The sequence below is a fragment of the Drosophila guanche genome, unplaced genomic scaffold, assembly GCF_900245975.1.
Source record: "Drosophila guanche unplaced genomic scaffold, DGUA_6, whole genome shotgun sequence".
Classification (NCBI taxonomy): Eukaryota; Metazoa; Arthropoda; class Insecta; order Diptera; family Drosophilidae; genus Drosophila; species Drosophila guanche.
This window is the reverse complement of record NW_022995746.1, coordinates 8,655,636-8,683,007: the sequence shown is the minus strand read 5'-3', so window position 1 is coordinate 8,683,007 and position 27,372 is coordinate 8,655,636. Positions and strand designations below refer to the sequence as shown.

General features: G+C 41.3%; 4 protein-coding genes across 9 annotated transcripts; 3 read left to right on the top strand and 1 right to left on the bottom strand.

Annotated features, from left to right (window-relative positions):
• The first annotated feature begins 9,001 nt into the window (after positions 1 to 9,001).
• On the top strand, positions 9,002 to 11,110 carry LOC117582228 (class E basic helix-loop-helix protein 22). 3 transcript variants are annotated; one of them, XM_034269835.1, is made up of 3 exons: positions 9,002 to 9,296; positions 10,056 to 10,655; positions 10,721 to 11,110. In XM_034269835.1, the coding sequence occupies exons 2-3, from the start codon at positions 10,075 to 10,077 to the stop codon at positions 10,848 to 10,850; spliced, it is 711 nt and encodes a 236-aa protein (XP_034125726.1). In that variant the 5' UTR covers positions 9,002 to 9,296; positions 10,056 to 10,074; the 3' UTR covers positions 10,851 to 11,110. The 3 variants fall into 3 exon arrangements, with proteins under 3 accessions (XP_034125726.1, XP_034125729.1, XP_034125730.1); XM_034269838.1 differs by lacking the exon at positions 9,002 to 9,296 and adding an exon at positions 9,314 to 9,440; XM_034269839.1 differs by lacking the exon at positions 9,002 to 9,296 and adding an exon at positions 9,943 to 9,960.
• Positions 11,111 to 11,317: 207 nt separating this feature from the next.
• On the bottom strand, positions 11,318 to 12,164 carry LOC117582229 (cytochrome b5). The gene has a single exon (XM_034269840.1). The coding sequence runs from the start codon at positions 11,975 to 11,977 to the stop codon at positions 11,555 to 11,557; it is 423 nt and encodes a 140-aa protein (XP_034125731.1). The 5' UTR covers positions 11,978 to 12,164; the 3' UTR covers positions 11,318 to 11,554.
• A 1,401-nt stretch (positions 12,165 to 13,565) lies between these two features.
• Positions 13,566 to 14,176, top strand: LOC117582140 (protamine-like protein 99C). The gene is made up of 2 exons (XM_034269724.1): positions 13,566 to 13,947; positions 14,014 to 14,176. The coding sequence occupies exons 1-2, from the start codon at positions 13,701 to 13,703 to the stop codon at positions 14,037 to 14,039; spliced, it is 273 nt and encodes a 90-aa protein (XP_034125615.1). The 5' UTR covers positions 13,566 to 13,700; the 3' UTR covers positions 14,040 to 14,176.
• A 1,379-nt stretch (positions 14,177 to 15,555) lies between these two features.
• On the top strand, positions 15,556 to 23,746 carry LOC117582138 (synaptotagmin-5). Of its 4 annotated transcripts, XM_034269721.1 has the most exons (7): positions 15,573 to 15,665; positions 15,733 to 15,747; positions 21,737 to 21,932; positions 21,991 to 22,366; positions 22,433 to 22,667; positions 22,724 to 23,221; positions 23,281 to 23,746. In XM_034269721.1, exons 3-7 carry the CDS (start codon positions 21,745 to 21,747, stop codon positions 23,457 to 23,459), a joined length of 1,476 nt encoding a protein of 491 aa, XP_034125612.1. In that variant the 5' UTR covers positions 15,573 to 15,665; positions 15,733 to 15,747; positions 21,737 to 21,744; the 3' UTR covers positions 23,460 to 23,746. The 4 variants fall into 4 exon arrangements, with proteins under 4 accessions (XP_034125611.1, XP_034125614.1, XP_034125612.1 ...); XM_034269720.1 differs by lacking the exon at positions 15,733 to 15,747 and having other exon boundaries at positions 15,556 to 15,665; XM_034269723.1 differs by having other exon boundaries at positions 15,569 to 15,747; positions 21,994 to 22,366.
• Positions 23,747 to 27,372: the final 3,626 nt, after the last annotated feature.

Genomic DNA, 27,372 nt, shown 5'->3' with positions numbered 1-27,372 from the left:
ACCACCCCATACTCCAGCTGCACCCCTTTACTATTGGAAAAGCACCCTTCTCGATCCGCGGCGGCGGCGGCGGCTCCTGTACATACATTCCATATACCTTGGACCCGTGGACCGTGCTACGTGCAGGGATTTGAGTGGAATTTATTTTGTTTCCCATTTACATTGCGCCGGCACTTCGTTCCTTTCATTTTTTTCACTATTATTTGTATCTAATTTGCATATCGCTGTCGACATCCGCGGCGCGCATCCTGATCCTGACATGCGCCGCTCCGTTATCGTCAGGACGCCGCTTCTTCCCCTCGCTCGTTTTTCACTTTGTGCGCCCCTGGTCCTGACAACCGCTGGCAAATTTGTTACCTCCGCTTGGCTTTTCTTCGCGCAATGGAGGACGGACCTTGTGCATCTGCATCACTGCATCGCGTCCTTCGCTGTTGCTACAGAGATCGGCTCCAGCTTCAGTTCCAACTCCTTCTTCATTTAAAGTTTATTCGGCAACTTCAAGTGAAAAGTTAAGTCAACTTTTGGTTCTGCCACTTTGTCCCCTCCTGGCCCTTTTGTCCGCTTTCTTCGTCCAAATTGCACAAGAACACAAAATGCCATTTCCGTTTCCGGCAACTTTTGCCCCAGGAACAAAGCGAATGGGGAAACAAAAATTTCCACGATTTACAAATATAACCCGAATGATGAATTCTCTGACATTTCCAAATAGTTAGTTTTTATGGGAACAGGTGTGCTTCCAATTACCCTTTAGCTAACGAGCATTTGGTATATTTTTCAGTCTCGTTCTCATTCTCAATACGTTACAGACCAAATGAAATAGTGGGCATACCCCTAGTTCTAAGGGATTCTCCCTCTGAACTTATATTCAAACGAAGTTGCTTCCTCTCTCGCTGCATGCATAAATTCGTCTCGAATAATATTTGTGCTTGTTGTGGAGCTCATTAGTAGCTTCTGGCAGCAACAGACAACAGAACTGGCGGGCACAGACACACACAGTTGCCGGGAGAAAGGATAGAGCAAGGGAGAGCTACAAAGCAGCCGGAAACTGTGGGCGAGTTTGCCACACCCTTGGCAGAGTTCTTGGTACTTTCCACACACGTGCCAGTACAAGTCTTGACTGTATTTTAAGCGCTCTCTTAGCCAAGTCCCTCCACACCTGTTGGGTGCCGGGTGTGGGCTCCGCTGCTGAGATCCAGCTTAACTTATGACTGCCGAAAAAGTTGCCACGCTACATAAATTAAATTACAAGTTGCTCGGGAGTACGTGAGTGTCTGTTTCGAAGTTTGAGGAGACGTCGCTTCCTTTTTTTCTCTTTCTTTCTTTTCTTTGGAGCGGCTGTAGCTGCCACTTGCGGTTGACATTCATTTGTAGAAATTTATGTTAATTAGAATTGAATTTCGACGCATGCAAAGTTGGCTCTCCGTCTTGCAAAATGCTGCCCGGCATCTTTGTTCGTTCCTCATTTGATTCAATTTATTTGACGCTGTCAAAGAACGACAGTGAAGACCCGGACTTGAAGGCAAAGGAGGGAAAACAGAGCACAGAGGAAAGCTGGCAGAAAGCTGAGGAGGTGTCCTCTCGCCAAACTTATTTTTCTTCAATTTTCCCTCACCGAAGATGGCATCACATCGTCTTCTCTTTCCCTTCCTTCACTTCTCACACTCTCTCTCCCTCCTCTGTCTCTCTGACTGAATCTCTGGCTGTCAGAAAGTTTTCCCCGGGTTTTGTGTTTTGCGGTTGTGTCATAATGATTTGTGGAATTTCTTTATTGCTTGCAGATTTTGCATAGTACCGGTATTTGGCTTGCTAGATTTATCAGTGACATGTATTACCAAAAGTCTTGTTATTATGATTTTTTCGGGCAGCTTCAGAAAACTTATTCCTGCTTTTGTCATTTATGTCACAGGAATTTCATTTGGTTTTGTGGTTAAGCAACAATTTTTTTGTGGATAAGTGTAAATTGGATTTGAAGTGTTACCAGACTTTAATCCGAGTCAGAAGTAGGACAGGATGTTTTGTTTAAGGAAACATTCATAAAATGCTTCATTTGTATCTAACTGAATTGAATTAGCAAATGTACAACAAAATTCCACTCCTGCAGCTTCCTGTTTTAATTTGCTGCATATTCTAAAAAGTAAATGCCTTTCATCAACTTACAATGAAAATGCAACATTTTCCCCTCCTTTTTCCCTATATTTTTCATCATTCTTTCTTTCGTTTCATTATTCTCTTTTCTTTTCGATTTTTTTGCTAAAGCATAATCAGTGGGGATGGTACAAACAAACTGAGTGAACCGAGAAAAGCACACAGAAAGCGGGGAATATACATAAATACGAGTAGGATAGAATGGGAGAAGCCCCGAGAAGAACGCAACTTCGCTTGTGCGCATAATTTTCCAGAACGCTCCTGGTTCCACTCCACTCTGCTCCAATGCTGGACCTGCAGGAAATGGCAGCTATTAGCATTTGACTGCTTCACTGATGATGTTAACGATGGCAGCCAGCGACCAAACCCATCCAACCAGCCAACCGAACGTCCGACCGACCGTTCCCAGGCTCTGGGCCTCGTAGAAGGATGAGGAAAAAAAAAAAGGTTATATGCACATAAAGTTTTAAGTCCCAGGGAGCAGAAGCAGCAGAAGCAGCAGCGGCAGGATGGAGGAGCAGGACAAAGTCGTCGCCGGTTGCCGGTCGGTAGTCGGCAGTCGGCAGTCAGCATTTATTATTGCACATTTTATGCGCCCGACTGCACAATAAAATAAATGAGAATCATCCAAAATGCAAAAATGGAACCCCCAGAAAATTGCGCATAAATGCCAAAATTATTTTGATGTCTTCTCCTATTCCCGTTCCACAAAAAGAAGACGAACAAATGTTGATGCTTGCATGCCTCATGTGGCCAAATAATTGCTGACGTGACACATTTTACTTGCCCAAGATCAATGCCCAGGGAAGAAATGAAAATGGACGGGAAATGAGTCTGGGGGAAGGAATCGTGTGGCACGTAAGCGGATACAATCAAAATTCCATTTAGAGAAAACGCTGAGAAACGCACAATCAGTCATTAACAGCTAAGAAAAAAAAAAATAAAACTAAACAAAATTTGAGGCGGCGTCTCTGCCGTCAGAAGCACACACACGTCCATTCAGTTCAATTGAAGATGTGACTGATGTTCCGGACATCACTCCGGGGAACTTCTGGTCAATCTACACCTCTTGTATTTCCCAGTTTTCCTATGTAGCTCTGGTGGTTGGTTCATTCTTGGTACGTTGTGGTGTGTGGTGCGAGTGAGTCCTGTCGGGTGGCTTCGCACTAAGTATAATCAACATCAGCGCAACAATTTGTTATGAATCCCTGGCTATGGCCCCTGTCACATCTCACATCGATGCTGCCAGTTGGCCATTAATGGATGTTGTGGGCGTAACTAACGCGAATCCCAACGGACTAGTGACTGCCTGGCAAGGCTACGATTAGATGGGTAGCAGAGAGTTTTAAACGGACGGGGTCTGAGGAAGATTAAAGGCAATTTCGATAAGATTTTGTTACGCTTTATGTGTGCAACAAATTAGCTTTAAAGAATTCCCCTGACAATGGAAATCTAAGTTTAAGCATATAAACTCTTAGCTAAATTTATAGTTAGTAAATCACTAAATATATTGGGAAACTCTTTGAGCAGTTTGAAAAGACTTGGCTAATAATCTATACCAAATAAGAGAGCGAAATCTAGTGGAAATTTGTTAGACAACACAATTTTGATTGCTGAAACACAAGAAGACTTAATTTAGACAGATTCCCATGGGTTTCTTAACAATCAATCTTTGGGGAGTCAAATATCTCACACTATGCAAGTATATTTACATTATTCAATATTTTTCCCAAGAGCTCTTGCACACTCTGAACCACACCTAAGGCGAGGGCTAATCTCTGTATACGCTGGATGGAGCGTAGGTCTGTACTGTTGAAAGCATTAGACGTAAGGACACATCATTAAAGGCAGGGATAGCCATTTGCAGCAGGGAAGACTGCCATCCCGGAGGCGACATCGACAACAGCCCCCCCAGCAACACAGGCCACAGAGCACAGGGAGTGCATAATTCATCAAAATCAGCAACAGGAACCGAACAAAAGTTGACTTTCAGTTCGAGAGAGGGAGGTTTGAGATGCTCGCATGATTATCGGGGTTGGAGGAGTACGCATATCGAATGACTTTGGCTTTGACTGTTACCTGGCCATTGCGAGAATACGAATTGTAATTGCAGTCCATGCTGCAGCCTTTCTGGTAAGGGGCATAATCAAAAATGCGTGTGCCAAGCCAAAAACGAAGCATAATCCCAAAACGCACCAAGGGGCATCAACATCATCATCATCATTGGTAGAGCAAATTTCGGGGGTGAGCATTAAGCATGGTCCATGGTCCAGGGAAGACCAGAGGCCAACAGCAGACTCAGCCGGCATTTATCGTGCTGTACTTGGTATTGTTGGGTCCATCTATCCGCCCGCCCAGCCCCTCTCCATCGAACTGTCCACCCACCCTCTATCGTGTCAAAGTTGTGCCCTTTGTTTTCGACTTGTTCCTGGTTGCATTGGTTGTCCTGTGCGTGGTATTACGCGCTTCCAACTCCTATCATTGTACCCCGTAGTTGTAGGGTCTGATACTGATTTTTTATCGCAAATCGTATATTTGTTTTTGATTGAAATATAAGCAGCATCTGGGCTCCAACCATATCTTTTTATCTGTACATATCAATCCATGATAAACGGGTATCACATACTCGGGAGAGACATCGACTCTTTTCACTCGACTTCTTTTTTTTTGTATTTCCTCCACTGACGCTCACCTCCTACTTCTTTTTGTTGTTGTTGGTGTTCGGTTTTCGATTCAACTTTTTCTTTTTTTTTCGACTTCCACTCTGCCGCTCACCCTCTACCTTGGCATCGCTCTGCTTTTTGTTTGTGTAACATTCCATATCCATTTGCAACAACGCGCGCAAAAAAAAACCTCGCGAACACACACACACAGAAACAAACACATAGAAACGTACAAGCGCGATGCCGACAAACAACCCCGTTGCGCCTGATGCTGGGGTGGCAGTCCTGCAGCCTCCTCCGAGTCGAACTCGCATCCGCAGCATGCTTAAGGTGCAGTAGCGCGTCCACTTTTTCACCGATGTATTTACATTATACCATCGTAAATTATAGAAACGCTTTTTGTACGTATTTATAAAATGTTAGAAAATTCCCGATGCTTCGCGATGGAAAAATAAAACGAAAATTATTGCACAAGTAAGTTTTGTCGGCCTTGTCGTTCTCTCCTAAAATAGCATCGGTGGAAAACGGATCGTGTAGCAGCTTCTTTAATATCCATCTCCTCGTTCTCTCACAGAATCGGCAGCATTTTAATTCGAATTGGTATTGCTCTGGCACTGTTATTGTTGTTTTGTAGCCGGCTTTACTCCCTCTCATGCCGCCCCATCCTCTTCCTCCCCCTGCGACTGTTTGGTTTCCATTTGATGCTGATAAATTGTAAGCACAGATGGGTGGGTTGTGGTGTTTCTGGGAATGGGGTGTTGTTAAGGCCTCGGAACAGCGAGGAGGAAGTTGCATGCATCCCATAATTTGATAAAATATTGCACGCTCTCCTTTTGTCTGAAATTATATTCGTTCTTTTTCTCTTTTTAGGAGGGACGCATATGACGGGCATTAGATGTAATCAATAAAAGCTCAACGCAATCCATTCAGTTCGGCTAATGGATGAGAAATCCTATCAAATGTGAAATCAAATTTACGGATGGAACACGCTTCCATGGGTTTTAGTGGGTTTCATTTCCTGTTTCGAGGCATGGTTTCAATCTATCAAAGTGATTATTTAGAGTGTGAAGTTGGGGGTTTTGAAGTGAATCTAAAACAAAGGGCAATAAGATAAGAGCTATACACTTTATACAATGTACATTGAAAAACAGTAATCTGGATGAGAATATCGTAACTTTAGCCATCTTTATGAACTGACTGACTGCTGAATTAGACAAAATATAAAAAAAATATAAATATAAAGCATGACAATTCATTCAGATTCAGATATCAAGTCTGAACTCAATCTATATATTCCACAACCAGAATATCGCACTGCCAAATGGCAATCCAATTAAACCTTCCGACACTTCCTTTGGTTCACTTATAATACGAAATGTTCAAAGTTAAACACGAAAAACTTTAGGTTGAAGCCCCAGTCGAGCAGGAAATGAACCATAAATATATCTTCATTCGTATGGGTATACTTATTTTGAACAGGCGGCAGCTATTTCCCAAGCGTACAATTGACACATTTTTGTATTTCCTTGACGTTTGCCAATAAAAATAACGAAATAAAATATGGGACTGTCAAGTGTGGAAGTGTGTGGCTGTCTGTTTGGGGTTCGGGGCTCGTCTAATGATTGCGAGGAACGTAGCTGCTACCTTGAAAATTATACGCTAGGGAATCATTAGGGGAAGCGTCATGGTGTGCCATAAATATTGCCAATAGAGGACCCAAAGCCCATCGATAATAAGGTTAGAAAGCCATAAAACCACAAGTCGTCGAATATCGACCGAAGAGAAAGGCTCTCATAAATGTGCCAAATTGGGTTTTCAACAATAAAATGCTAATGATTGATTCGCATGGCTCCATAGAGTGCTGTTAGTAGACCCATTCGCATACCCAATGGACGACATCCATGGATTTCATGGGGTTTGTCTAATTTGTGCATCCCCAACATTAAATTGGGCTTTTCGGTTTGTTTTCCGAGGCTTTTGCATTCGTAATTTTCTCCAAAGAAACAAGTGGGAGATGATTGAGTTGGAATATGGACTGGAAGCTACCATAGCTGAAATAAGGTAGAATGGGAATAAAATATTCGAATCGTTATAAGTAAACAAGTAAAAATCAAGATAAATTAAGTTACAAATTCGACTCTTAGAACTTAAAGTCCTGTTTTTGACATAGTTCTCGCGTAACACATTAACCCTTGCACTGCCATTTGGGATTACGAGGTATGAGGACAGGAAAAATCCCTGTGTTGGCCATTTACAATTGGTCCGCAGTGCGGAACCTAAGCTAATGATGACTGGCATGCACAAATGTACAAATCTTAATTATGCAAATCACGGTCGCGCATAAATTATGCAAATTATAATGAAATTCCTCATTGCCAGAGACAGAGCCAGAGCCAGAGCCGGGCTCGGACCCGGACCCGGACCCAAAACCCAGAGGAGGACCGGGAAAAATGTCCATCTATATGTATATATTGATAAAAGTGTGGCTATAAAATAAAATAAAAAACCGAAAATTGTACATTTCTTTCTATGCGACGGGGTTGAAAGTCGAAATTATTCTGGCGACCGAGCGGTCGAGGGGCAGCAGAGGTTTAAAGTAGGGTGGTGCCCGTAAATTGCAATGTAAATGCTGCATAAAAACTGAATTAGTCGTGGAACAATTACAATAAGGGAGAGAAGCGTCCAAAGAGCGAATCCTATAAAAAGAGAGAACGGAATATATAACTCTCACAATCACGGATGAAATGGTGCATTGCTTAGAGGGGCTGTCCAGATTTCGGGTTCTATAGAAAATAATGGCATACGGTTGCCGCTGCACTGAACATATGACACAATTATTCCCCCTACTTTAATGTGTCCCGAAAAACCACGGCAGAAGGGCACACAATGGAAAAATGCAAGGTTTCCAGCCTAAATTATTACATTTATTAAGCGCGAAGTCATTAGGAATGTCGCTTTAACTCTCCGTTTGACATATCCCTAGAGCTGCATGCATTCATGCTTGAGTCAACGTCCTGTCAAAAACAAGTTTTCTAAGGATACTAAACAGGGGATAATTGTAAAAGAAATCGTTTCAAATCCTTAACATCACACCGATACACTAAACTTCTGTGATAAATCCATGCCTGAACTTTTTTTGAACAAAATCTATCACAGAATTATCGTTTTAAGTTTAACCTTATTAATGCTTCTGGTACTTATTGAGCAAGTTAAGTCAAGTTCTGGGCTTTCGTTCTATCCAGCGCCAACCGAGAGCATAAAATATGAGCTGAAGACTATGACCCGCAGCTTAGAATACACTTTATTCTGATGTAAATATTAAAAACTCATTTTGAACTCAAGTTTAAAGGTATCCCTGCAATATATACGCACAAGTAGACTTGATAGCCAGCTGATATTCAATATTTAACAATTTACTACTATCCTTAACCAAAACATACTACTTTGCATAACAAATACGAGACGAATCTTCACGACTCTTGAGCTATACCTTTCTAAAGAGTATGAGAAAACCCACCAAAAATATTTGGCATGTGCCATTTATGGCATTGTTCCAACTTTGAACAATGCGATACCATAATTTCCAGGCAACTCTCTCAAACAACGAATACATGCATACTCGTACATAGGACACCACCACACACACACGCACACACAGATGCATCGAATGGCATGCAGATGTACTGTGATGTACGAGCTGTATGCCATGTTCAACCCCCAAAGGCGATGGCAGCACAAACGATGGCTTTGTCGCTCTGCTTTCCTCCTCATCATCATCATCATCATCATCAGGATAGGCAACGGGGCAAGGATCAGCAGGCAGCGAGCATGTGATTAGATTCAGTTTCAATGGAAATTGAAATCACAGACAAAGGACCTGGGACCATGGACACGGGGATGAGAGGTAAGTGCCGAGCAGGGTGGAAAACAGGGACGGGGAGCGCAACGATAAAAACACTTGGACAACAAGAAAAATTGGTATTTCAGAGAGCATTAAAAACTCTACTATGACTGTGACTCATACAGTTTCGGCATACTCGGATTGGGAGAGTATTGGGCGAGAGTAAGCATTAAGTGGGGGATGCTGCACTATAAGGGGACAACCACTAAACGTCAACCACCAGCGTCAACACCGAGGCCCGACCCACATTTTTATATAGTGCTTCATAATATTCTCACACAGACTGAGATTAACACCCAGCCAACGACAAGGAGACTGCGGAACACGGACCCCGGCAGCAATTTATAATCGACATCGACGCTGCGTCAGCGCCGCGTTGGCTGAGGCTGCGGCAGCATCAGCAGAGCAGGGAGCTACAAACAAAACAAGGCAAAAATCGGAAAATCGTTATGCGACTACTACTATAAACCACCACAAATTCGCGGTCGTCTGTTGTTGCCGGGAACCTCACACTCGCGCATCGCAGCGAATCGGAATCGCTATCCTCGGCTCTGACACGGCAGGCGCATTATAATTTTTTGTTTGCGGTGCGTACGTTTTAAATGTATATTTATATTCCTCATTTTCTTTTCGGTCTGTGTGGTTAATTTAAATAAATAATCCTTAAAGTGTGCCATCGAGAGAACATTAAATAACAAGTGAAATAAACAGAGGAATAAATAATTGAAATTGTAGGTGACATATATTTATTTGTGTATATAAATATACATTAAACAATTTGTGATATTTAAATTTTAAATTATTTAAGAACTTATAGAAATAAAGTGAACAACAAATTGTGTTAAATAAAATGCGGAACGCCATCTAGAAACAGCTTACGGAAGCTCTGTGTTGCACTAAAACGGCGCCAGGTGGCGCAAAAAGCCGGAAAAAAGTATTAAAAGTATTTATTTTTGAGTATTTATTTGAAAGTACTTGGCGGGAAATAGGAAGAATCTTTAATACTAAGATCTTCAAGGCTCTGCTGAAAAATTCAGGCAAGTTCAACAACCTGTAATACAAAATTACTTCAAAAGATTTATCAACTGCCTGCCCAGAACATTGCCTTGAAGATCTTAAGATTTACTTCCTGTTACATTCCATCCCGCCATGTACTTTGAAATTCTATATCGAAAATAAATACTTTTAATACTTTTTTCCGACTTTTCAACTTTCAGCCAATCAAATTTTTCGTCAAAGGGGCAGTGCTATGTAATTTAGTAATTTAGTTTCGAAACTCGAACTCGAGTGACTAACTCGAAATCATAGCACAACATCCCTTCATCTGCGCATATTTATCCTTTCAGAATTACAAAATCTATTGAAATGGATCCATCCAATCTACCATTTGGTTTTCCCGGCCTTCCCAACCACGGACACATGCCAATACCACCGACTGCCAACATGCTGGGTGGTGTACATCCTGCGCCGACCGCCAGTCCGCCCCAGAGTGTGCCCGGACGGCGCACTCCATTGGGGTCCGTGGGCCTGGGTGGCTTCTACGCACAAGGAATGGGCATGTCGCAGCAGACCATGACACCCACGGATGAGAACAAGCCCGGACCGAGTGGAGCAGACAAGGCGTTGAGTCCAACAGCCGTTGCCATTGCTGCCATCAGTGGTGGCACCACCACAGTGGCCGTTTCGAGTGGTTCAAGTGGCGGACCCGGAGGCAGTGGAACGAATGGTGGCAAGCAGAAGAATCGCCAAGGAAAGACTGTGCGATTGAATATAAATGCCAGGGAGCGTAGACGGATGCACGATCTGAACGATGCACTGGATGAGCTGAGGAGTGTGATTCCCTATGCCCACTCGCCGTCGGTGAGGAAGCTCTCGAAGATTGCCACCTTGCTGCTGGCCAAGAACTACATTCTCATGCAGCAGAATGCCCTTGAGGAGTTGCGAAGGTAGGACTGGATTATAAACATCTTGATTTTGTTTCTAATGATTATTCTATGTACTTCTATTGCAGACTTCTGGCCTACATACAAACCACAACTGGATCTGCTCCTCTGGATTTGGGAGCCTTCCCAGCAGCTGCCAAGTTGCAGGCCCTGCTCCAAGGGCCACACCATGAGCCGCCCACCAGCAGCAGCAGTTAAATATGTATTTCCCATCTATATGTTCTTCTGATAAGCAATCGATAAACAAGCAATACTTCTTAAGTCAATTCGAAAAAGGAAAATAATTCTAGTCAGACGAAATGGCGGTTGAGAAGATTTCTGTCCAGAGCAGCCAAATGAGAATCTGTTGAGTGATATTTAGTTCTTTAATAAGCATTTCTTTTGTGCGCATTTATATGATGTCAATGTACGATGTAAGTTGAATATTACCAAATAAAGTATTACGTATTTCATGATAATTACAGAGAGCAATGCGAAATTTATAGGAGGAGCGAGGAAATTTTGCAATTGAATAGAATTGTAAATACTTACCACAAGAAATCTTACTCGATTCAAAACTGAACAATTCATAAACTTAGACCCATTTAGATCAGAAAATGCAAACACCACAATCACTATTAAAATACAATAATTTAATCTTAATTCCGTTTCAAGTCTTGAAAAAACAATACGAGTATAAAACACAAAATATATAAATACGAGTGTATACATACTCGCTGAATGGCATGATGATGATAAAGCAAAAGTAATTTGCGGATTGCAAAAACTGGAAACTGATTAACGAAATAGGAACGAAATAGAATACTCTTAAGAAATATATAAGTATACGAATGTGCGTAGATGGACGGCGGCATTGCGAGTGGATCGAAGAGGAAGTGATCTATGGATCGGACTGTGGATCACTATTCCGGTATGCCCGAGGACAGCACTCGGTTGTTGTGGCTTGTGCGAAAGATGCGCTGCGGTTCTGGCAGCTCTCCAATCAGGAACTCACGCATTTGCTCAATGGCAGCCCGAGAATGTCCAGTGCCGTGGAATGCTATGGTGGCATCGCGTCCGGCATGATCCATTATCACATCGTCACCGCCTGGGTGATCGCGCAGGAACAGTGTGACATCGTACACCCGATCGTAGATCACAATCCAGCAGTCATCGAAGCTGTCGTGTTGGGCCACCTCCTCCAGTGTGATTTCTGCTAGCTCTTCTCCTTTGAGAATTGTTTTCTCTGTGGCAACAACAACAACATTCTTGCTGGCTTTGCCTTTTCCATGTCCCAGCGGCACAATTCGCAGAGATTGCAAGAGATTTGTCAATCCCGATGACATTTTTACACGTGACAAATTGACTTTCACTTTTTTCCGGTACTATGATTTCTGCAATCGCTGTCGAACCCGTCAGAGCGGCGAAGTCGAGTCTAGGCTGGGGCTGTCACTTTATGTTCTGCTTGGTTGGTTATGCCTGGGGTCCAGTTTCGTTGCGCCTTGGGTCGCCACTGGCAGTCGAGTGTCACTCATGCCAGCAATTGTAATCGTTTTATAAATGAAAACACGTGAATCAAGAGCTGATAAGAGTTCGGGATTGAACGAACCAATCGAAGATCAAGATCCGAAGCACCGAACGATACGAAGCGCAATTGCTCTGAAGATCTGCTGCTTCGGTGATCATCATAATTCAATAGCTTCATATAAGCAAACGTGTTTTCATTAATATTCATGGGAGGGCCTCCAATTGGGCTGATATTTTATAACAATAACAATTAACTAGGCGAGTGTGAGTCATTTTCGCATGCTGCGGGGCAGAGGAACATAATAAACTTGTTCTATTTAGAAACCTTTTAAATTACTAAATACTTACTTAAGTACTGCATACAAACAGTCTAGATTATTCAAAAGGGAAACACTTTGTGGGCTTATCAGTATTTCAATTGATTTATTGGCCCAAGTCAAACGTGCATCGGTGCAGCGCAAAAAAAACATTTAAATATAATCAGACACACAGGCTTCAAATATTTGATTGTCTTTACCATAATGAGGATACACTCAAAAGTGAGTGGCTAGTGAGTAACTTTGTCAGGCTGAGGCCTGTTCCCATTTTAATTGAAATGGGAACAGAGATAATTATTTCTACATTATCGCCAACTAAAACTTTGAACTTGAAAACGTTTGGCTTTGAATTTGAAAACTATGCCACGCTTTTGAACTATTTCAACTATCTGCGAGTTTTTTTTTTAAATCACAAGTTATAAAACTTCTGAGCTGATGAAATTTATTCATTAATTTCTAGAAAAGCCAGACAAAACCCATCAGGAATTTGCAAGGTAAACTAAAATTCCCACTACGCCATAGAAATTTAAAAAAACTATTGAATTTTACACAACAAAAATATTATTCACCGATGGCAAACGTCAGAGAAATCTCTAGTTTCAAATGAGGTCAAGTTTCGATGCTCGGTTTTGGTAATTCAATGAGTCGGTATTATCTTTCCCCCCCCCCCATGTAACCACATCAAATGTTTAATGGAAAGGCATTACTCGATGGAGAACTAGGCTAAGCCACTTGACTTTGACTTTGAGGTCAGGCCTCAGACGTATCAAATAATGTGTGGAACGAGCATGAGAATGATGGAGCCATAAAGAGAAGCAGTATAGGGTTATAGATCGATTTATTGGTTTTTTTTTTCCCAATTTAGTTTAAGATTCTGACCAAAACTGAAAATATTTAAATATAGTTTATACACAATATATTTTAGAAAACTTACAAAACTTTTCATTACCATTCGAACTTTATATGGATATAATTAAAAATATAAAGCTTGAGCACCTTGCTTCAACAATTAAAAAAAAATGCAAACAACCTGTGCCTTGAATTTGAAAGTGACGTGTTTAGTTCCAGCGGAAAGTAGGTTTTGGCATACAGTTTCTAGATACAGTCAAGTACACACGTAACAATTTTTTAAGAAAATAAATTAAATAAGTTTGTTTTCAATATTGTTAGAAGTTTTCTGCCAAAATTTGTTGTGATAATTCTATTTACTATTTTTCGTCAAAATATGGGTTGTGCAAAAAGGAGCGAAAAGAAAAAATATGCACCTCAGAAAGTTGGACCTATCACAAATAACGGCTTTTTGAATTTCCTGCGTGAATATAAACAGCGGCACTGCGGCTTGTCCCCTCGGAAGATGGTTAGCAGCGGGGCTAAATCCTGGAATAAACTAAGCTGCAAGAAGAAGGACGCCTACCGTAAAATGGGCGAGAAGGCCGGAAAGTCCCGACGACACAAACGTAGTTCCAAGAAATGTGAGTAAAAATGTAATAGATATTTATTATTTTAAGTTAAATTTAAACATCGAATTCAATATACAGCCGATTGCAAGCAAAAGCATCACTAAACCTACAGTTTACCACGGAGATTCGTAAATGTAACAGCAAAATGCATTAGCCTTTATAACTTTATATATTTAAAAGTAATATCAAAACATACTTTGATTCAATTCTTAAAATATAAAGAGATTGTGCAATTCTGAAATGGGTTTGCTGAAACGTGCCATGAGAAAGAGACAACTGAGGTATTGTCGATTTTCTGGGTTGGTACTAAATGCTGTATAATCAAGTTTTTTCCTAGGTTCCAACAACGCCTGATCCTAATTTATATTTCCAATGGACTTCAGTCTGTACAAAAGCCAGAAAAACTTATCAGAAATTGCAAATCTACCTTCAAATTCCCACTACTTCTCACCGATGGCAAGCGTAACAGAAATCTATATTTTCGAATGAGGTCCAGTTGCGATGTTCGGTTTGGCAATTCAATAAGTCATTGTTATCTTTTGTTGCCATGTAACCACAATAAATGTTTAATGTAAGAGTTACTTGATGGAGAACTAGGCTAAGCCACTTGACTTTGACTTTGAGTTCGTTTGGAACAAGCATGAGAACGATGAGAGTTCGGTACATTTATGTACATTCATCTCAATCTGAACCCTATTTTTGGGGTTATCATTTAAGAATTGTGCGTCAGATTTTGGGTAAGCGACGATGACAATTCCCAAACAAATGATGAGGCGTCACAATCTGAATGGTCTAAATAAAGATTACTATAAGGTCAAAGATTGCATTTTAGACTTTTTCAAAATGGTTTGACATTATAGCGTGTTTTTGCTTGCTTTCATTTTCAAGTCCATGGACCTCCTAAGTTAAAGCGAATAAATTCGTAAAAAAATGGGAATATTTAAACAATCTTTCAAGTCCATGGACAGCGCATACGCCATACTTGGATGCGGATCTCAATCACTAATATTTAAATAAAAGAATCGAAAATATGCGAAAGCAAAAATACTCTACTATTTTTATTCAATATAACAAGTTCAATTTAAATATTTTTGTAATTCTGTAGTTTATTTTGGAATTCAAATTAAATTTTTGAATGCTTGACATTTGGCTGTTTATCGAGATGAGTAAGATAAATAATATTCAAAAGCAAAAGGGAATGATAATTTATAAGCAACGTGGCAACGTTGAGTAACGGTAAAGAAAGCTTCCGTAAGCGCGAAGCTTTTCCATGCAATACACTTCCCGTTGAGCGGGCTTTTTGCCAAATGTGCCAGCTGTTGCTTTACGAGAGCTTCCATGACGAAGGGATTATTGTCTACTCATTAGATGAGGAGTTCAAAATGCCATAAGTTTCTGAATGCTATAGAATATATATTACTTAACTTAGTGTATATAATTATCAAGCACTTCGGTCTAGTTTGCATCAGCGACTAATATTCAGTTCAAATTCCCAACGAACTTTTGCTTTGGGATGCGGGAGTTGTAAAAGTTTCCCCCAAAGTCTCTGTGTGGCTTTCACCTAAATGTGTGTATGATGAAAATGACATCGGGGGAACTGCGTGTAATTTTTGGCGACTGACTAACAGTCGAGTTTCAGCAACGCACCGACGAAGTTGTTAAAGCGCGTGAGTCCCAAACGTACACGGTGGATATATTGTTTAAAATCACTTAACAACCGTGCAAAAAACGTGGGTATTCAATCAAAAATTAATGAACGGCCAACTAATAAGGAAATTGTTTTCGTAAATTCATCAGGAGCCGAAAAGAACGGTCGGTATGCCCTTCACTGCGACTCGTATAGAGCATATTGCGCATTCGCCACGTTGAACGAACAGGATTTTGGAAACATATTGTGGCGGAAAATGTATTAAACGGAAAACAAGAATTATTTTCATCGGCTTATGTTCGGGTTTTGTGTCACCGATTTACAAATAAACAACGAATAGGTGTCAGCTGCTGTTTCCCATTTGCATACAAAGTTGGTGACCAAATTCGGATTTGAGCTAAAAACTACTAAAAAGCAGCTCCATTATGTTGAAGAATGTTCAGTTTTTATTGAAATGCAGTTGTTGTCTAATGTTTGCTTTTGTTGGGAAAGTGTAATAGAATCGTGTTGGGAAAACTAAATTGCTTTTCCAACGACTGTCGAAAGTTTAAGTGAAAAAGTTTAGTTCTGAAAGTTAACAACAGCATGTTATGGGGCAAATTCCAACAAAAGGTTCAACGCTCAGTATCCTGCATTGATGGATAGGTTTAGAGTTACCCCAGAAGCATCACTTCAAAGGAAAATTTGTTAGAACTCAGCTTTGTTTGGTTCAATGGGAATAGGAAATGAAGCCAAAAGGCACTCATGGCCACTCGTTTTTCTTCACATTGGTAATCGAACTTTATTATATGTAAATTTACCATTTTCATTTTGTCTCTGCCGTAAAAATGTTTGCTTAAAATATGAGTTTTTCCGGTACACGGAGATTGCCTCTAAAGTACACACCTTTCTGTATGGCATTTAGATGTTTGAGCCTTTGCGTTCAGTATTTTAAATACACCTTGTGGGGGGTTAAGCACATTTTGTTATCCGTTTCACTTTACTTAAGCACACACACCTCACACAGGCTCTCTCTTGATTACATATTAGCGTGATTGCATAGCGTATACGACCGGTGCGTCGCGGCGTGCATTCCGTCTGATAAATTCCCTCAAAGCCGACGTATTTTAATTAAATTACTCTTCCGCTCCTGTTGGAATCCAACATATGCTGGCCTTCTGGTTGGGGTCGAATCTGCTTCCAGTTAACGATTTCAATTTCCATGGCAGTATATCTGAAAAGCCAGAAAAGACTTCCGTCGGGAAATTACTGTGCCGGAGGCTGGTTAACCTGGTGAAACTCTGAGGCACTCAAACACGAGTATGTCCTTCAAACACACGTATATGGCCCTGACACTCAGCAGTACCCTCGACCTGCCAACTCGACCTAGACCTCGAGCTCTTGTTCGACCTTCGTCTTACATTCTGGGCCCCCGAAACATATTGCGTGCCAGTCAGTCAACAGGCTGCATTTAAGAAGTGCACACATTATAGGACACAGCCACCATCCATGAATATTTATCACGTGTCCAAAGATTAATGCATTTTTAATGCAAAAACCGACGACAAAACCACAAGATAGACGGCTTGAGGATGCCCATAAAGAAGCCAAGCAGCCATGTTTGCTAACTTGTTGAGTTATTGGCAGGGCTTCGGCCTCAGGCAAGAACAGGGAGAGGAGTGGGTTTGGGGGAGACCCTCAGAGAACGGTTCCATGGGTGTGAGGGTTCTCGAGTGTGGTGGGTGTTGTGTGTGCTTGAGGCTTTGAGTGTAGGCCAAGGGTTCGGCTCGTTCTCTTTTGTTCCACGAACAAGTATTAATATCACACTTATTATTTCCGTTTCGGCTTGCTCAGCCGCTTGTATCTTGGGTATTTTTTGCTTTTTAATGAGCATTTTATTGTTTATTTTTACGCTCAGCCCTCAGCTCTTGGGCCCATAACTTTTGGGTCACTTTATTAAATTGCTGTTTATCTTGCTGTCGCAATTTTCGACTCTTGTGTTTTATTTTCAATATTTGCAGTCCCCAAAGTTGCTAAATTCGGTCCCCACTCCCAAGGCTTAATGGCCTGTGGTAAAAGGACATATGGCTGTTGATTTTAATGGAACATTTTATTCGCAAGTAGAATGTCTGTTCCAGGAGGTTTTCGGCATCTTTAAGGAATGTTTATTCCAGGAAACTTTGTGAATGGAAATGACACACAATAGATTTCTTTGGAAATTGTTTTTGCTGATGTCGAAAGCTTCTGGACATTTTGCTTTGAAGAACATGCCAATAGCTCTCAATATTCCTGTCAGCTTGCAGCTAAAGCTAATCCTTCATTCCTTTATCCCATAAATAATGAATATTGATGGCTAATTAAGCATGTCTGTGATGAGGACAGACTCCAATTTGCCAGGCCCTGACATTACGGAGAACACTGGCACAGTCATTGGTGGTGGATAATCAACTCGAATAACAAATCCAGTTAGAATCGATTAGAGTAGTTACTCGACAAGGAGATGCTTAGCACTGATAATTCTGATAGTTATTTTTACCCACAAGATATTTATAAATCTAACCTTCGATCTTCTGTGTTAATTTTCATGCATACAATATACCCCAGATACCCTATAAATGCCAGCGAAAACAGTCGTAGATGGCACACGATAATGATGTTGTTGATGTGGACAAACCAGCACCTCTACTGTGTCATTCCAGCGGGTATAACAAATGGCTGTTGGCAGATTATTGACGGAGCAGACCCTGGTATGACTTTGTTGTCCGCTCTGTGACCGAGGGAACATTCATGAACTCCTAGAGGCCACCACCACCTAACCCCACCAACTCCACTGGTCATGGCCTGGTTATGATGGGTAAACTTCTGCTGCTTGTTTATGCACACAGAAGGTTGCTCTCTCTCTAAACAAAAACAAGGGGGAGACGCTGCTGCAGTTTACGGATAAGCCAAAACCAAAAGCTCTACCTACACAGCAGCTGGGAGAGGTACGAGCAAGCATTGCCGCTGTGAAAGGTATGGCCAAGGAGCCAAGGATTCCTGGGAAGGCAGGCGGCAGGCAGCCTTCAAAGCGCTACTCCTGCACACAGTCGGCAATATTTTATTAAAGCATTATGTCCGCTGAAAAGAGTACAAGTGGAACTGTTAAAGCAGGTCCGCTATACCGGATGTTTTTTTCCGAGCCAACAGCTAACACACGCATCCTCATGGACCCGTGGCCATAATCTAATTACTGTCCCAGACCAGAAAACACGTACCACCTGAGACTATATACCTGCCTCTTTGCTGTTGGTCACAAAATGCTTTTTTAATACACTTCATACGAGGGGGCACTGTTCTGAGAGGAAGATCTGTTTCTAAGAGAAGGCCCGGGGTAGTAGTCTGAAACATTTCTGAGAGATAGACAAAGGCAGGGACAAATTGCTTGCGGATTTGAAAGATGATAGTATAATGGCTTTGATGTAACAGGTATTACTTAATTAATGGGCTTCCGAGTACAAAAAAGGTTTAGTAGGACAAAGGAAAATGCTGTCAGATCTTTAATTAATGCCTACTGTATTGTTTTTGTGTACATAAAAACTTGAAGAAAAGTCAACAGTTGAACGAATACTAAACTATGCACAGGACTATTATTCTAGGGGAAAGTTTTATCTGTAAACAATTCAAACTCAATTCAATTCAATTCCAGAAATCCCAGTTTGGTTTCTATTGCCTTTTTTCTAGTCATTTATATTTTCAACCATTCTGTGATGTCAAACTACTGACCCATAAAGATTACAGGGTATAAACAACAAACTTGCAATTGCAACTGTCCTCTCTCCTTCGCCAGCTCATACGCCACAGCAGGGCGGGTATTTGTCAGAGAATTGCGAGGGCAATTCAGGACATTCTTTGGGTCTGAGAGCCACAAAACACTTCATTAGACTAATGAACATAATTTGCCATAATTGTGCAATTTGATGGCGCTGCGAGAGCGAGTTGGGAAAAATATACATTTTAAAGAAGATAAATATCCATGATGAAATCGTTGGCCAAAGTTGAAAGAAATCACGGGAGTGGGTTGAGAACGGAACAGCCAACGAACCATGCGGTTGACTTTATCGATTAGATAAACTTAATTTTAGTCGCTCTGTCAACACATTATGGCCTGGACTTGTGGACAGCTGGCCCTGCGACTGCGACTGGCCTTGACTTTGCACACATTAGCGGAAGTAGTGCGCCTCTTATCTGGGGGTTCGGGCGAAAAGTGAAAATGTGTCCGATAAAAGCCAGAAAAATGATTTACAAAGCCACCGCTCACTCAGCCAACAACCAAAACCAACGAGAGGCAGTCAGCCATTCTCCCAAAAGGGCTGAAGCGCTCTGCGGTTTCTGTATTAAAATTTATGACAATGGCTATAAATCCCTATACACATATATAATATATAATAAATGTGACAGAAACAGATGAAAGCTCGAAAATTCATTTAAACACATGGCCGCACATGTGTTGGAAAAAAAAACATTTTGTAGCGACAGAATGTCAAACGAAAAACCTGAGGGAAAATATAATTTTCAATAAAGGTGAAGTTGTGGATGCCCTTTTATTATTTATTTACCAATAGTAAATGATGGAATAGTCTATTATGAGATATTCATCAAAGTTTTAAAGCATTCTTTGGATCAGAATAACTATCCCAAACTTCTAGTCAAAAGTAAAGCATCCTCAGTTAGAGTATACAAATGGTTGAAACCACAACAGACCCCGACATTTTGAGTGACTGACTGATGATGCAGGGCATGGCAGCTGTGTGATCCGCCCAATTTGACATTGATTGGGTTATGTGTGATTTACATGGCCGTGGGGACACTCCCGCCTCCTCCATTGTGTTGGAGCTGTACCAGTGAAAGGACGAAAAAAGGTGATATCGGTTCGATGGCATTTTGTGATATTTCCCAAGGGATTATTGAGGCATTAACTGGCAAATAGATTTCAGAATTTCACTGGCAATGGCTATATAATGTACTTTTAATTTAATTTACGGGGCAACATTTTCTAGACTTCAACTTATCGCGGTAAACTGTCAAAGTTAAAATTACAACTAATTTCATAAATTACTTTCGGTGGCAGCAGAAGCCCACGCACAAGCCAAGATGAGGCCAAAACATTCAGTCATTCACTTGCTGGCCCCCAGATCCCAGACTCACACATAGGGGGGGCACACATAAATCTTTCCGTAGAGATTTTACAGCAGGAAAACCCGATACCTTTGTGAAAGTCTGAGTCCAGCCCGCATCCAGCACACATCATGCAATTGCCATTAAAGAAAGGGAAACCCGAAAACAAAAGTTACCCGTAAATAAATAATAAACTCGGAACAAATTTGCTGAAATTGCCTGGGAAAGCAGTGGTATTGGGGCTTGTGTTGGAGAAAGGAGAAGTAATGGTGGGTCTGTGGAAGCGAAAGGAGCGGAATGATGGGTCCTTGGACTTCAAAGTTTAATCTAAAGGTGTCCGTAGAATTTACCTAAATATACTAATTAATTAACCACTCGGCTATAAATGTTTCAACTGCTTAAACAGACGTCGCACCCAACTCGTTTTTGCAGTTCTTTAAACTTCCGCGTACAGGCTCTTGACGATTTGTGGGATTGTGTGGTTGGTTGCGGGTCACCTGGCAGTTTGCTCAGCTAATTGCGGACTAAACCGAGGCCGAGGCGCCTTTATGGCAATTTTGCGGCTGTGGCTGAACAAAGACCTGACCTGGCCTTCATTTCTCTTAGTTTCGCTTCTCGTTTTGATACCAGGGAACTGGCAAAACGTTCCTGCACTTGGTTACTAGGGGACTGGGAAAACTGTCAGCACGTGCCTGGGGCCAGGACTTCGCAGTGCCACAGCCACAATGCCACCTTAAGCCGCTCAATTAATAACCCCAGGCCAACCGCAGGGCATGGTCTATGGACAAGATGAATGTCGATAGGAAGGGAGTCCAGCTTTGATTTATTTATGAGGCTCATCCCTTAGTCCTGACTTGCTAATGAATGTTTTATGGCTAGTTTGGGTGTCATTAGGCGATGTCGATGTCGGGTCATGAGGAGTAATTGAACCACGTTTTTACTCCAGTTTGCCAACAATAAAGAATGGGTTCACCACACATACGAAATTATCCATTAATCTGTATCCCCACTATCTTTCAGTTACAGCCATGGACATTATCATACGTGAGGAGGATATTTCCCTAGCCCAAATCGGTGTCTATGCATCGGTTTCTTTCTTAGTGGTGTCTGCTGTGGGAGCAGCTCTTTATACCACCTGCTCGAAGCGGTTCCGTCTCAACTGGTTTGAGCAAAATCTCCTGGAATCAGCCAACGAAAAGGATGAAGATCAACAAAGGTAGTAGCAAAAATACCAAACACTATCAGCTTTATATTAAGTGGTTATCTTTCTGTAGCAGGGAAGCCTTGGTGGCTGGTGCCTCTGGCTATAATGTCGACAACCTCAATGAGTGTTCGCGCGGTAATCTTAGTCCCACTTCACTGAAGAACGTTGAGAATGATCCAGCATTCTGGGTTCCAGCTTCGGTAACTTCCACGAGTGCTATTCAACAGCAAGTCTCGAACACCACAGAGGAATCGGCACCACCGACACCCACTTCACCCACTGGCAGTCTCAAATCAAACACCCTATCCTACTGCTCCACCACATCCGTGCCAATCGCCCGATCGGACAAACATGTCGTCCTGGCCATGCATCCCACACGTCCAAGAGTCTCCTCCATGAATGCCAAATTGGATCACACGAAAATCGACATGACCCTTTACAGAAGCGTAAGTCAAGTGGAATTTAACTGACTTCACAGATTTATCTACAGTTGATGAAATATTTTTTAATAGCACACTCAACCAAAGTCCTTGGATCCCACTCCAGCCATTGAAGTGCGTGGAAATTTGCATGTTGGCATTAGCTACGATCCCGTCGGTGGCCTTCTAAATGTGCGATTGCTGGAGGCTCAGAATCTACAGCCAAGGCAATTTAGCGGCACTGCTGATCCCTATGCCAAGGTTCGACTCTTGCCCGATAAAAAGAACTTTTGGCAGACGCGTATTCATAAGAAGACCTTGAATCCAGGCATGTAAATTTTATATGCGATAAATTTGATTTATCATCCTATTGTATCCTTTCAGTTTTCGACGAGAACTTTGTCTTTGAGGTTACCGCTGGTGTCATCGACAAACGGACTGTAGAGATTCTACTGTATGACTTTGATGCATATTCTCGTCACGTGTGCATTGGCGGAACGAAACTTCACTTGGCCAACTTGGATCTGAGCGAACAACTGCAGCTATGGACTCCCTTGAGCTCCGCTTCGGCACAGGATATGAAAGTGGATTTGGGAGATATAATGGTGTCCCTGGCTTATCTTCCCTCAGCCGAACGGCTAATGGTGGTACTGATCAAGGCCAGAAATCTACGCATTGTCGATGATGCTAGGAACTGCTCCGATCCATATGTGAAAGTGACTCTCCTGGGACCTGTGGGCAAGAAAATGAAGAAACGCAAGACTGGTGTCCAGCGGAGCACCGTCAATCCTGTATACAACGAGGCCTTGGCATTTGATGTCAACAAGGAAACGCTGAAGAACTGTGTCCTGGAGTTTACTGTTGTCCACGATGGTCTTTTGGGTATGTGGAACGTATTTTTCCATTTTGATTTGTCTGAGGTTTCGTTTATTTTCCCACAGGATCGAGTGAAATCTTGGGTCGCACTCTCATTGGTAACTCCGCCGAGGTTCGCACTGAGGAGAAGATCTTCTTTGAGGAGATGTTTCGTGCCAAAAATGCCACCGCGCAATGGGTTCCACTTCAGGAGCCAGCCACAAATTTGGCCAATGCAGCCAAGTCCGCAACCAGCAAGAACTAGCTTAGACAACTTGGTTTGTGTCTGGGATGAGGTCGAACGTAAGGGATTTTTCCCAATTTGAAGGCGAACGGTACATGAATGTTACTCGGGATCTACATAGTTTTCGTGTCAGTTTCGTGTAAAATTGACGTTTTGTGAAAACTTCCATCACAAATGAAATCTATATTTTCAATCTCAATTGGACCGTTTCTAAAAACATATAAATTCAGTTCAATATAAACTGAAACTACAAAAAATCAGTCAAAATTGTAAAGGTGGGCCAGTAAGGGAGGTAAAGTTAATGAAGATGAAAAAACAAACGGGAAAATATTTGTAAACCTTTTTTAAAAACCAACAATCAAACTTGGAAGTAAAAGGAACTGCAGGGATACGTTTTAAGAAGGATGTCTGAAGCGAAGAGTGTCAAATAAAAATATTCAAAATATTTTCCAAAATCTAAACAAAATAAAATACTTTGTGCTTTCCAATGGTATCAATTAATCAATACATATATTTACATATATATTAATAATCTATTTAAACACTTATGAAAATTGTCTATTATATACACATACCAATTTCTTAGAGGAGAGGAACGCTTTCTTTTTGATTGAATAATTTTCCAGGAGTTGGTTTCAGGGCAAAGAGGGCACAAAGTTGTTGATAGCGAAAATATATATTGATTTTGAGCACATATACACATATTTATGTAAGTGTATATCGTGGATATATATTCAGCCTACAAGTAAATATATTCTTACATCTACTGTAGTGAAAATCTATGATATATCTGAACTTATATCCGATTAATAGAGTCAATATAATAGCTTTAGTTTGAAAGCAACATGTATTCCATATTCCTGTATGTACTATCTATTGGAAATAAAACTCTTGAAAATATCTTAGATTTAAAATAAGCAAATGACACCAATTTACCAAATCAGTTACCCATCTTCCTAAGACTACATTCTGTCCTTGTCAGTTACTCATCGACCTCGACAACAAATAAAATATGGGGAACATTTCGGGTCCAGGTTTCACTTTGAAGCAGACACGAAAAAGCGAAGACAATGGGAAGTGGCAACTAAATAATTTAACTATCTGCTGGTTGTGGTATCAGTATCGATGAATCGAATCGAACCTTTTATCCGTCGGTTGGTCAGTTTGCTCTGCTGTCGTTATCCCAGGTCACTACATAATGTGCCCATTCGTACTTTGTTAAAATGCCATGAGAACGTTTCCGGTGAGCAGCCCATGCCACATGCCCCTCTGTGGCGCCACACTAGCTGTTGGCTCTTGGCCATAGTTGGCTTTACAGCTTGTCCTCGTTCTCGGCTTCGTGGTAGCCGGCTACTTACCTCGTCGCTGTCCCTCCCCCGCAAATTGAATGAAAGCACATTTTGATTTAAAAGGAAATTTACGGTGAACTTATAGACAGATTCGTCCTTTTGCCGCCCTGCGGCATCTCTAGCACCTCTTGCATGGCTGCTTTAACATCCAATGCAGCGATGACTATCGGTCCTCTCCCTTTCGATTTATCAGTGAATGCTGGAAAATTAGTTAACGGGTTTGCGGAAAAGTTTTTTCTGACCCAAACTTGGTCAACAAGTTGGCTCACACGAAAAATTTAATGCCCCCTAAAAGAAGATTAGAAAAAGGGCCAATCGATGGGAATTCTTTTGGTTACCGGCCAAGCCATTGAATGAAAAATCGGGGAAACCTCAAGCATTTCAAGTTTTAAATTAATTCAAGCATCTAAATAGTTGGTAAAGGAAAGGTATAAAAGGAATGAAATCTAAAGAGTAGAGATTGTAGACTTTAGATAATATATGCAGCTTGTATTCGTTTCAATATTTGCGGAGAAAACTCGATGCCAAGATTTACCAAGTTATTATGGGGTAACACCATTAGAAATTCACTTTAAAATTCACTGAGACTAAAATGATGTACGTTTTGTGTCCGAAACTGCTTCTTAAATATTTTCACTCAATTGAATCTTTTAAAAGCGATTTTAGAGCAGCAGCAGTTGTAGCAGATAACAATTTTTCACGGGTAATCATTTGCATCAAAGTCAGATGGCACTAAACTGGAAATGCATTTACGAATGAATTCCAATTTTAATTTCGTCCCACACCCTCTCTTTCTGCCTCTGTCTGTCAATTTTGTACAATGATTGTGCATCATCTCTCTTTTATTGTCATTGCTATTGGTCCACCCCCACTTTTCCCTCAGCTCTGACCAGTTGTCTCGTTTTTCTCTGGGTTCTGGACCTCTTTACTCTTGGTTCCTTTCCCCCCTTGTGCTATTGGTTTCTGGACAGTTTCAAAAGCTTGTCAGCGGAAAACGTAAACTAACGGCATTTTCGTTTTCTTATTTACACAATCAATTTTGTGCTTTTGTGATACGGAAAGAGGAGCAGGATTACTGCTACTATTCTTACACATCCTTCCAACAATGGGATATTGCGTACATATACGTTAACACATCCTTTTTATCACTCTCGTGTGACGTTTGTTTATACCCTTTGGGAAGATCCAAAAATTATCCCACTCTTTTGGGAGGTATGTACAGAAAAGCGTGCTGAAATTTCAATCAAATTTAAATTTTTGGCTCTAAAATTAGTTATAAATAGCAACTTTATCTAGACATATTTTTAAAAGTATTCTATTAATGCAAGACAATTATAACATTTCGCATTTGAGTAAGAATCAAAGCAGACCGTTTCCGATGAACTCCTGGCAATCTTCGAGTATTCCCTTTGAGGCTTACAGATCCAAATGATCTCTTTTAGCTTGATGTAACTTATACTACTGACAAGGAAAGCGGACGGATGTTCAATCCATTTACTAGGGAATACTCTGCTTCGGTACTGCCAAGTTGTTCCTCAAATTTCTTATTTTCGGGAGTTTTCTGCTCCTGTGTTCTGTATCGTTAAGTCGCACCAGCAGTGGCGATGGCTGCCGTTGTTGCAGCTTCTGCCATTGGTGCCGCGAGGGAAATTGTCGTCAAAGCGGAAAAAATGTCACATTGTTGTTTTAGCCATCATGGAGTCGCAGATTGGTGGGGATTGGGGATGTGAATGTGGAGTAGCTCCACACGTTGCATGTGCATGTGCGAAACAGTGGCCGTGGCAGTAGCAGTAGCAGTACCAAAAGGAGTAATAGTTCCAGTTTCCTCGTTTCGTTTCGCTTTTCTTTTCAGTTTACCCCTTTATACTTTCGCGGATACTGTTCTCCTTCTCTATCTCTATCTCTTTTTCCATCTCTTTCTATTTTAGGTTTCTTTTGATGTTGACCGCAATCGCTGTCTCCTTTGGCTGGTTGATGCTCGCTTTTTGGGTTTCCTTTTTTTATTGTTTATGCAACTGTCAGCAGTTTTCCTTTCCATGTTCCATTCCCACTACTCCCTCCGGCTTTTCCCATTTGTCCATGAGAGCCCCACTGTCTGGAGCAGTTCCTCTATCTTTCCCTCTAGGTGTAAGTGTTTGCTTTGTATCTGTATCTCTATGCGATTTAATATTTGCTGCCATTTCAAATTGTTTCAATGACTTCTGACAGCCAGCAGATTAGTCTGGTGACGCCTCCTTTTTACAGGATGGCTGCACGAAGGAACTTTTTGGGCATTGTCCACTGTCGAGGGAAATCAGAGGTGTATATTTTGATCGGTCGCCATCTAACACCATTTTCCCCAAACGGTTTTCAAAGTGACAAAGTTTTGCCAAATATTGATTCCATTTTTATTTACTTAAAACTAGTTTTGGCCTTTTTTCTCCTCTATCGAAATTTACTGGCATTTTAGTGGTACTTTGTTTATTCATCGTTTGTTTACATGGCGGCTATTTTTTCAGAGTCTTCAAAATTTTGACCATCGACATACAAAGTATGTATGTATATGTATATGTTTTTGTAGGTATATGTATGCAAGTACATATTTA